The sequence below is a fragment of the Pieris rapae genome, chromosome 1 (genome assembly GCF_905147795.1).
Source record: "Pieris rapae chromosome 1, ilPieRapa1.1, whole genome shotgun sequence".
In the NCBI taxonomy this organism is placed as follows: Eukaryota; Metazoa; Arthropoda; class Insecta; order Lepidoptera; family Pieridae; genus Pieris; species Pieris rapae.
The window spans coordinates 5784929-5797028 of record NC_059509.1 but is presented as its reverse complement, the minus strand read 5'-3'; the positions used below and the strand labels follow the sequence as shown (position 1 = coordinate 5797028).

At 32.7% G+C, this 12100-nt stretch overlaps 1 protein-coding gene across 4 annotated transcripts in view; it reads right to left on the bottom strand.

Moving 5' to 3' along the window:
• LOC111004083 (protein grainyhead) overlaps positions 1 to 12100 on the bottom strand; it is a 70262-nt gene that overhangs the window by 31063 nt on the left and 27099 nt on the right. For all 4 annotated transcript variants that reach the window (XM_022274923.2, XM_022274926.2, XM_022274927.2 and 1 more), the window contains exon 3: positions 1975 to 2178. In XM_022274923.2, the coding sequence (XP_022130615.2) occupies positions 1975 to 2178 (204 nt within the window). The remainder of the gene's footprint in view (positions 1 to 1974; positions 2179 to 12100) is intronic.

Below are 12100 nucleotides of genomic sequence, written 5' to 3'. Positions count from 1 at the left end.
GTGCGGGCGAGTTGGGCATTCGTTATAATATTTGAATGTATGAATGAGAAATAGCTTCGCTGGAGTGGGCGCGTGGGACGCGTGCCGACAATGCACAGACAAGTCCTGGGCGTCCTTGTCAATGTGAGCCGCTTCCAGCCACATCCGTCTCATGTCATTATTTGTATTTATGCACTCCCGTACATAGCGACGGAGATGACAAGCGAAAAACAATCAGGAATTTAGAATAAACTATGATGCGAAGGTTGAGTTGAAAACATAAAAGTCATCACGTGTGGCAGAACGCTTCATTTTATTTTATTTGATTTCGGTAAAATAAGTTTTATGTGCAAAAACTGATTAATCTTCGAGCTGTCTCATAAAACCACGGGTGAAATATGGAATCCTGACTATTATGGTCTTAATAAAGCGGAGAATATATTTTAAAAAAATGTGAATTAGAACTAGTTTAACTTTTTAATATCGTGTTTATGCAGTATAATAAAATTTCCATAAAAGAATAAAACGGAATATAGTAGATCTGTTAACATTATGCACTCCCTTCTTTTGAGAATGTGTCACGGCGTTTGCTCATTTTTGTGTCGCATTCAATGGATGCTGTTAACAACCACTCTCAAAGAGCGAGGATAATTTGATCGGGGTCGCGTTTCTATGGGAATACCGTTGAATGCATTATCACTATCATTTTAATACGCTACTTTTGGAATACTAGGATTTGGAAACTTGAAACAATATCAAAAATTCATACTATATTTATTATAATGTTAAAATAAACTACCTATACTACTACTAATTAATATGTAGGTACTACATTTTAAGTATTTTGCATATAGTAGCGAAATACATATAAATATAGAGAAACGAATAACATAAATACAATGGAACATATTAATATTCCATTGTATTTATGTTTTTATTTTTTTTATTTTTTTGTTAACATTATTGATTAAATTCCCTATCGAACTGCACAAATATGTTAATTTCTAACATGATATACGCGCAGAAGGGGATAAGACGCTCCAAGCAGTTGCGAATTCTTTCGTTAATCTTGCTATAGGTATTCAAATGAGCGCTTATGATTTATTGAGTGGAACATTTGCATTTTTATTATTTGTTATTCTTACACCTTTCGTTAGGGCCGGAAGCCACGCGGCCTATGTCTCTGTCTAGTCAGCCGTGAGACTCGGCAAGCAACACAAGGAACTGCATAAAAACTGTACTACACTTACAACACAAAAGGCAAATATTAACATAGTTTACATATAAATTTTACGCGAACTTATTCTCTTATTAAGAGCGCCTCGATATTCATCGATTATAATGATAATTGTTACCATGCACGAACGGTGTGATGTACTGCCGTGAGAATCGACAATTGATTTTCCACAATATTTCCAAACACTGATAGGTGATCCATTCTTTAATTTGTAATTTATATCTCTAGGCTTGAATACGTATTAAATGTCTTGTTAGAAAAAAATAGTATGCGGTAATTTTTGGGTAATTAATTTAATATAGCGATTTAGATAGAGCACAGTAACGCCTAGATTTAGCTTTTACATATACAATTTTAATGTTTTATTATACTTGAGAATATGTGCTTAAATAATTTTCAGTTAGTAACAAGATTGTAAAAAAATGTTTTACTTAAATACAGAAGACTTTTTCAAATTAGTTTCTCAGTTAACATAATAGGCAGTGCAATATTTGTAATACACCTAAATATAGTATATATATTTATTTATCTTTCTTATACATTTTGGAGCGTATTCATGTAAGATTTATGATTTTGGTGAGATATTTAAGACTTTTTTAAAGGCGGTAGCAGGGATCATATGTATCGATATATAATTATTTAATTTATATCAAACATATAAGAGAAGTAAGAACATGCACAATAATACATTTAAGTAAAATTTTCAATTATTCACCAATAGTATTTAACTTCATATTTTAATGCTTCCCTTTACTTACTGCCATACTTCCTTATGAAGGGTTAAGTGGGTATCTTGTCCGAGGGGAGGGAGTTTGTAGTAATCTGTGACGAGCGACTGCGGCTGTTGGTCGTCTGCAACCCCCAGCACTGCAGAGGTGGCGGCACTCAGGGGATGCTCTGGACCCGTGGTGTAATAGGCTCGCCAGGAATCACCACTCACTTCCATAACTTCTTTGCGCCTTCTATTGACAAAAACAAATTTAGGTTAGCAAAAATATTGTTACTAAAAATATTTTACATAACATTTACTTTATATACGATTTAAAATAATCGTGTTAAATGTGTGAGCATGCCATTAATTTTTAAATTAAGAGTTCTAATTAAAGGTTGCGGGTTGGTATGGTTTTTTAGTGTAAGTGCACGCTGCAAATATTTATGGAAAGGACATATATATTATACATTCTATAATAATTATTAGATTTTTTTCATAATTATTAAAGTTAACTTTAAGGTATAGCACGCAATGGAAACACTATTACGAATGGGGCATTTGTTTCACAAGTTAGATTGATTTTGAGCATTTTTTCTTAGCAGGCCTTCTGGTCAGGCAGGAATAAAAACTTTTGAATTAAGTTACTGTGTTTTAAAGAAAACACTTTTTTAACGGATTGGTCGTGAAGAACGGTCACCGTGACCACGCATGTTGTAAGCACGCGAAACGTCGGAAAAAATTTAAAATTGTGTAAAATAATTATAAGTTTATAATTATACATAGCTTCAGCTTTCTTTTAATGTGTAAAAGTTATGCTAATAAAAGACAATACTGTGTTTTGTTTTTCAAAATGCATAAATCTGTCTATTTAATTTTAGTATACTTATGTGTACTTTCTTGTGTGTCTAACTGTGACTTTGATTTCATTTCTAATCATATTAAAGATTTTCAATATTATTTGAATAATAATATAAAATATAAATTGAAGAAAAAAAATATTAATTATTTTTAATATTATTTGAAGCTTAATGAATAAACCCTACGCGATTTCTTAATTTCATGGCTTTGAAAACTCGTCTGTGTTATGACGTTTAAGCCCGCATTACTTGTGGTAAAACATGAGGTCATTTTTCATTGAAACTATTGAATGAATTGAAGAAGCAGCGTGAAATACCCGTACCGTAGTTTTACGAGACTGACTACAAGTTACGAACCAGTTATTAGGTGTGACCATTTCGGTACGAATACTGACCTTTGTAACCATCTGCAGTCGTCATAATGTGACGATACAACGTACTAATTGTTGCGTACATTGAGTGACTCAGCAAGCCTAGTGGCCAGTTCACCAAACAAGTTATCAGACAGGATTAGAACCTACGTTACATTCAACGCTTTTTTTTAATGAGGTGGAAATGCACTAATGCAGGCCCGCATCAAGAATGCAGAACTTGACGCGGCTGGATCTACAGTCAAATCCCTCTGCCGCCCTTAAGATGGGCCCTCGGGGTTACGATCAACGCTATCCAGCTACCTCTAACTTAGATGTTTACTCATTATGCGATGTTTACAGGGGTAAACGCTAAGCTAAGTGCTTACTGAATTTGCCACGTAAACTGTGTGATGAGTATTCAAGACGCCGTTAATAATATAAGTGCAATATGTCTTACATTAGTATTAATATTTTATTCTATACAAGTACTTAGCTGGTGTTCTCTAGTATTATAATGGAAAAAGTTTTATTTATAAATAAAAAGGTATGTATTGTTTATACGTCATGGGGGAAACTTGGTACCGCTCAACCTGAATGTAGAACAGGTCCACCACACTTGCAGAACCGGAAGGATACAAGGCAAATCCCTGTTCCCTCGCAACCAGTTTAGGTTGCCTGACGTCATACCCAGCGGTATACGACGATGCAGATAAATAAATAAAAAATGTTGGAAGCACGCGTCGGACGAGTTTGACCGGATCGTAGTTCTACCTGATTCCTGTTCCTGGTAGTTTATTGATTAATCTGGAGGTCATGATGAAATACGAAAATTGCGCACATTGACTCCGCAATCCAAGTTAAAACAGAATAGTCGAACTACATGCAATAATAGTAACTGGCAAAGGTAGGTGCGGCTTCCTTAGACAGGGACTGGGGTCTTGCTGTAGACGTATCATTTACAAACAATTCTGAAAATTCTTAGATAACAAATCAGTACATACGGCAGGATCTTTGTTAATACGTTAACAAGGCTGTACATTGGTTATCTAACTGGTAATCATATCTTATCAATAACTAGTATATCTTGCTTCTGGTGCGAAATAGGCAAGGCGTGAGTCATTTGACGAGTTAACTGCCAGCGGGTGCACCACGTGAATGAGATTCCGGTAGGTGCTCACGTAAAAATCGTGCAACGAATCTAACAGGTTTGCTGGGGTCCTTGCGAGGCCACCGGGACTGGTCTAACCTGCCCTGCGCACCTGAACCTCGAATTTCCGATCGGTCTTCTAACACGTTTATTTGCGATCGTAAACACACTACCGTTTTTTCACCTACTATAGCTGTGCCTACAAACGGTAAGGTATCGAAAGAATTTGGGACAAACAATTTGAGCAGTCGTTCTAAACAACGCTGTCAAATCGCGTGTCTATAAATAATTAATTGATTTCTCTGTTCATTGTTCGCTACATTTAAGCCATTTCGCAATTTGCCTATTCGCTGCGTTTGTTTGATTTTGACTATTGAATAAGGCGATTAGAAAGTATAGCGTGCAGCTGTCACGAAGACGTGACGTATGCTAGAGCGGAACGGATGTTTTGAGCAAAGGGTTGGCAACGTTTCTGTAACATCAAACAAAGAATCCGATGCGGCTATTAATTCACGACAGTTTTAAAGATCTTGGCCTCAGTATAACGCTTGCGATCACGCAATAAGTACCAACTTAAGTGGCACATTTTAAAACCATAAGATGTCGACGATTAAAATTGAGTCGACATATTAAAAACATTGGTTTGATATGTAGATGTAAAATCAATTAACTATGAGTCACATTTATCTGAGGTCGCGTCGCATGTACAGAGTGTCAGAACGGCGCAGGCGGCGAGTTTCGAAAGGCCTCGTCCATGTCTACGTCCGGTGTCGCGTCCATCTATCGATCATTCGGTTCGTTAATAAATAACACGTTGGCGTCGTCCGTAGCTTATCTCGGCTGCTCGGGCATGTGGAAAAATTTGGTGTAGGTGTCGTAACGGAGCACGCACGTCGAAGGCTTGCGTGCCGGAGCTCGCCGCCTGCCGTGCTTATCCTCGCCGGTCGTTGCCTCGGCCGCTTCGTTATTAATCTTTTAATTAAAATGCAACCAGACTCCAACATAGTTTAATTACTATTTAACCACCAATTATACTAAATTGTTTCAAGCTTTCCGTTAGAGAACCGGATTTAAAATAACCTTTGTATTTCAACTTAACGAGTTTTAGTCTACCATTAGGTTTACAATGGAAAAGAAATTATGAAGAATTTTGGTTGCTTTTGTTGTTTTCGTTACTTTTTAGATATTAATTAAATTAATAATTAAGATATTGGATGAGAATGATTTAATATGTTTATTTGCCAAAATTTAAGTAATATGTTAAATAAATAAGATGGTTCAAAAGGTAACGTGAAAATTTGCATTAATTATATTTAGTATTACAAATGTAGATACATATATAGATAAAACATATAATTTGCTATATCATCATATCGTAGGAATATAAGTCCACGACGCGGAAAACCTAAGATAAATAATTGTGGAACAGGCTATGCACCTCTAGGCAGGTGCAGGCGCAGGGAAAGTACAGGGAGTGGCTCGTATCACGCACGCATTATCATCTATGATAAGAGAAACTAGTATCAATCCAGCTAATGATTAATTATGGAACTTATATCACTTACTTATAGCAAGACTATTAAATTTTAAATTGTTTCAAACTAACTTACGTCTAAAGATCACAATTTTTTAAAATAATCACCTACTTAACGCTTACAATTTTACGGTTTTCTGTTTATGTATAGTTAGTTCTTCTTAATTAAGCATTCTGTAGCTACGATCATTATTTTGTGTAAAATAAAGTATTTCTGAATAACCAGTCCATATTAAATAAAGTTAAGTAACATATTTAGGTATATCAAGTATTTATAAATTCCGAGTCATCATACTAATAAATTGACGATCAATTCCAGCTTCCCGCTGTAAGAGATTATTCCTCCAGGAAATTAAAAACCAATTTCATACAATCATTAGTTTGAGTGCTTGAATTACGCTCTTTCACAAGTTGTTTTAAATATCAGTAAGAAATAAGGTAGTTCAAAATATTATTTACTAAAATGTATTATTCCGTCATTATTTTAATAAATGCTTCATGATGTTTAATTAATAATAGTAGGTAAAAAAACTATACTACATAGACGCGAAAAGGTTCTTGTAATTAATATTTCTTACAACAATGCAAAATGGAATGCTTCTTGCTATTTGTCAATTGAAGAATTCACTGTATCAAACTGCGCTCTTAAAGCATCAAAAAATAAATTCTTCATACAGGTATAAATAAAGGATGACTGAGCTACATCCAGCACAGAATAAACTGAGTAGCAATTTCGACAAACTTTTTGTATCTTACGAGGAACGCATATGCGATGATTCATTCGACTTCTTTCCCGTATAAGTAGCCAGCGTTATTATTTCTGTTTTCTTAGCATCATATACAAGAAATAGTTTCTTGGAATTACGCAGCCACGCAGATTAAATACGAAACTAACTAAGTTATATATATGAGTGAATTATTTTCGAATCAATTTGTGTTATAACAATTTATGTTTCAAACTTAAAAGCCTATGTTGGATATAAGAATGCGGGGCCACGTTAATTACAATTGTCAATCATTTTCTGCAACGATTATTGCTACTGTTTTACGTATATTTTACTAGTTATTATTACTATTTATGCGAAAAAAGTTGTTAACGGAAATGTCTTGAGCTCCTTCATAACTCATAAGTTGGCTCTTAACTAACTGTATTGAAAATGCGATTCTTGACGTGGACATTAATTGAATAAAGGAACTGTTCCTTTTCACAGTTTTTTGTAAAACCGTTGACCGTTGATTGACACAAGTCGCGTACACCATGTGATCTTATTGAAAAATTTTAAAATCCGCTCAGTAGAGTGTGTTCTGCGGACATTGTTCACTTATAAATGTAAATATCGAAATGATATGAATGGACAATAATTTCATTTCATATGTTAGTTGTATTGTTATTCCATCTAAGATCGAGTTTGTTTGCCAGCCAAAGCTACAACTAAATAAAACCTACCGTTGAGACACCTAAAATAAATAGTACTGAAATAAATTTTATATCGACATGAAGATACAAGACTAATAAAAAAACAGAAACATATTTTACAATTCCATACTTAATACATAATGTAAAGGTAGTTATGATTGATGAATCAAAAGCCGTTACATTTTGCAGAGAATGCCCTGACACCCCGTTCCAATTACGACCCTGAAATGATATAAAAACGTACAGACGTGTATCACAAATCATTTTAAAATTATCTTTAACGGCCTTAACCACAAAAACATAGCTGCTAAATAATTCGATACAGCAACATCTTACAAATCAACTATCAGAAATAACATCACCACAAAAAGTTGTTTATTAAATTTTAAAGTTATGCGTCGATTATGATCAAAAGAACAAAAGATAATTGCACATGCTCGTTATCGAAAACATAAAAATAGTCTCTAAATAGATATCCTTCATTAATCATTACATGGCAGACGGTCATCATCAGATTAGGTTTCATTTTAAATATACAAATTTAAATATAAATTTATTTTAATTTGCATAATATGTAAAATAAAGTATGAAAGATGAGATTTAACATTTTTCACATATGAAAAATGTATCTGAATTATACTAGGTTGGCTACCTTAAATAAGCATGAAGGTATAAATTAACAACAATGTCACATTTTGTGGAGCACAATGCGGTGCGCTATCGCAGCACGCATTGTGTAGTGCGAATTGAAACAGGTTGCGGCTGGCAGGTATCTATATATTGTGATTTATGCTCGATTATTCTATACTCCACAAGCTATAATTAAATCGCGAATCTATTATGTACCCGTTCCCAAAAGATTTCTGACACGGCCCACGGAAATAAACCGAAAGTGATTTAATACATTCAGCTGTAACAGCTTTGTCCAACTTAAGAAATTTTCGATAAATTGTCTTAGCTATCGACACGTCGCAATATTTCAGCAAGTTTTAAGATTTACTACTAGACAACGATAAGGCTTGAATTTATTCATCGGTCCCAAGTCTAGAGCATAATCAACGCCTTCGGAATGTACGTACCGTTACGTCAATAACGCTAATAGCCTGCAAACCGTTCTAAAACAACATTTAAAAGTGTGCGAAGTGTTTGTATTGGTTGATAGAAAAAGTCAACAATTCAACAAGATGACGAATTTATACGTATGTATCGTATTAAGATAAATTATAGAAGGATTCAATAACAAAAAAAAAACATAAAGAACAAGGAAAGGAGTAAGATATAGGTATGTTGACAGATGCCGGTGCCTAACTACGCTACAAGTTTTTAATAAGTACAAAAATTACAGACAACTCGTCTGCAGACCGACAATTGTGAGAACGCGATCAATTATCCCTGTGCAAATAGTAATGGTTACGAATAACGTACGAATTATCTGTATATGAACGTTTTCATTATCGGTTTGCAGTTAAAATAGCACGTCAATCATTTTACGGAGTAATCAACGATAGAGATCGTGGGGCTACGGCTCGGCTGGAGATGGCAGAGCACTAGATAAGCTTTTAATTACGCCAGACGCCTATTTACATACCGCAGATGATATAGGCGGATATCCCGTAATTAGAAGAACCTATTTTACAATCATTTATGCAATTTACACCTACAAATATTTTAGTCAGTAATCAGAAAAACTAAGACAAAACAATATTTTTTACTACTTTTCGCTCATCTATTTAAACGGAACAAAATAAAACTAATAAAAGTGATTTTATATGTGTAAATGATGGCAGAAACATTTTTACTATATTAAGAATTTTAAATTTATCAAAATCAAAATGTAGGTATACCTATATATTTTGAATGGATATTAATTTTGGATAAGGTAATATTCGCGTTTAATTTCTTATTAACTAACATCTTATCATATTTTTATAGTTGCATTTTTAATGAATGAATGAATTAGCTATATTATTTTGATAGTAAAGATCACAATTTTTATGTATTAGAAGTATAGAACATGGATTAAAAGTTATCTCTAAGGATGTATTTTGAATGTAGGAAATTGTTACAATCTTATAATACGCCAAATCGGCGCCTGTTAATTGCGGAGGCAGATAATTTATGAGCAGCCTGAATACCTGTGCGATTAGCCTTCCACTGCCACTCTATAACCCCTTAAACGAATTAGTATCTAATAAATTAGAGTTGCTTAGAACACGAGACAATCTTTAAGTAACACTCACGAAATTACACTGAAATATGTTCTGCAAATAGTACATTTGATATTGCAATAAATATATACATGGTAAATCTTAAATTATCCCATTTACCATATTTAATTTAGTTTCACATTTATTTATATAAGTCCTGCATGAAGCAAAATATTTATATTTATTTTCACAATTAAAATTCCCCATTCAAATTATCAACCAGATCTCGGCGCAGTAATCTGACGGATAATTGATATGACATAGCTACACACATGCTCATAAAGTATAGGATTTATTAAAGGCTATATTGCTCAGGTTTAATTTAGTAATTTACACGCGATAAAGTAAAGCAAAAAGGCTTAATCTAAATGCAAATCCGATAGGTTCGGCGGATGTCCATGATAAATCAGCCCCGCGGCTGCAAAACCGTTATGTGCCGGCACTCAAGTCTCCCTATACCGTGTGATTTGTGAACATCAATATAATACTCATCTTAGTTACCACCAAACTGATTCGATTTTTGAAACGCAATCTATGAAGACGCGTTGGCAATTACGTTAGCAAGACTTTAAACAATGAAATTGTAAAAATAGAGTGAGACTAATAAACAAAAATACATTCTTATTTGAAATTTTTTGACCAAAATGATTAGCAAAAATTCAAATAAGATATCAATCTTCTATATTTCTTATCTAGTTTGCTAAATAGTAAAAACTAATCATATTTATAAATAGATTTTTAACATGTAGGTATCAGATAGAATTTAATGTATGCCATAAAGTTTTATTTATTTAAAAAATAATCCCCAAATTAAAGCAGTATTTTCTTAGTAAATGTAGTTATTTTATCATTGTATGATAATATCCGATTGTTACCCGCTGTGTATTAAATTAATCTGTTGTGTTCTTGAAATTTATGACATAAAGTTGGGTAAAATATAAGCGTTAATTAATTTGAATCAAGAATTATATCAGACCCATTTATAAGTGTCACACTACCTTTATATTTGTAAAATTTACTTGCATAATAGAATAATCATCGAATTAGTACTGTTACTGTATTTTACAGAGTTGGCAAATAATTGGTTAGGACGTTGGTTGAGGTTTCTTATAGGAATTTCAAAACTAAATCTTTCTAGCGTTGGTGTATGGCATAAAAATTTTAATATAAATAATGTAGGCTGGATTATCAATAGTATTTATAAACAATCTTTTAAATAAGGTTAAGATGTTCTGGGCAAGTTATGTTTATGTTTTTTTTAAATATGAAAGTTAAAATCTTAGATTCTATTTAATTAATAATGAACAGCTTTGATAAGTATATTGAATTTTTGGATCATCCTGTTAGTTTAATAGTTTGTCGTTTTACTTATGAGAAAAATATATTTTATTTATGCTTCTTTTAATTATTTTGAAAATTAAAGATCTATTACAAATGTGATTCAAAAAACAACGAAGTAAACTATTTTAATTGAACTTAAAATAAAAGTAAAATGTACTAAGAATATACTCAGAATGCATAAAAAGAGGAGAAATTAGAATTACTGTGTTTTAAAATAAATCTTCTGCATCTTTCATTGTTTTTACTATAATCGGTGTATAAGATGATCATTGGTTTTCGTCTTTAATGCGGTATTCCTAAAAATGATTCATCTTTGTCCACGAACGTTACATTATAATGAAAAAATAAATAAAGTAAGGAACAAGTGAGTGAGTAAAACAGTGATTATAAGACAGATTTATGTAAAATTATTAAACAATATAAAATATCATATAAATAGATAATTAAAGAGACGCAATTATACAGCATAGTTCATAGCTACAAATAGCGTTAAGTCGATTTGATCGTGTTTGCAAGTAGCTCTCGTAAAATGTGGAGCGAGAAGTTCATTAATGGACCTATACATTAATTTACATCTTAATTCCGCTTATTATAAATATTCATACAACGATAATACTAGTCTTATCTTTGTGTCAATAACGGTGATATTAGCTCTGTACACCCATTACATTTCTACTTAAGAATATTTCTAACAACACTAATGAAAGTACAAAAAGGTGATGTATTTGACGATCGTTTTAATCGGCATCTTGGTAAAGCGATAAACACAAAAATTATTTTCTATCCACAAGATCGTATGACTCTAATCATCTGTAATACTTTACCATAAGAATATTCGAAATATTATTATAAATGGTATAAGATTTACAAACTATATTATTCTTAGAAACACAATTTTATTTCCTTGAATTCTCAAACACATTGCATGAATACCGCTGAATGAATCACTGTACTCTCGCAAAGAGAGAGTGATAAATAGGTTGATTTATGTAAGTATTTTGATTATTTTAACCAGGTGTAGAAGCATACATTGTCTATAAAATGAAAGCTTAAGGCAATACAGGGGTCAAGCCCGAGAGAAACGTTGCATATGTACTTTATCATTTAAATGCCGAAGTCAAATCGTTATTTATATATTTTAATAGAAAAGGATGTCTAGCAATTTCCGCTCAATTAAATGTCTAGCGTTAATGATTCTAAATTCGAAATTGTTTCACATTCCTCAAACTGATCTTAACGAAACAAAAGTTTATAACATATTCTGATGGCCATATAAAATATTTACATACTAACTTGTAAGTTTTCCAAGAATTTAA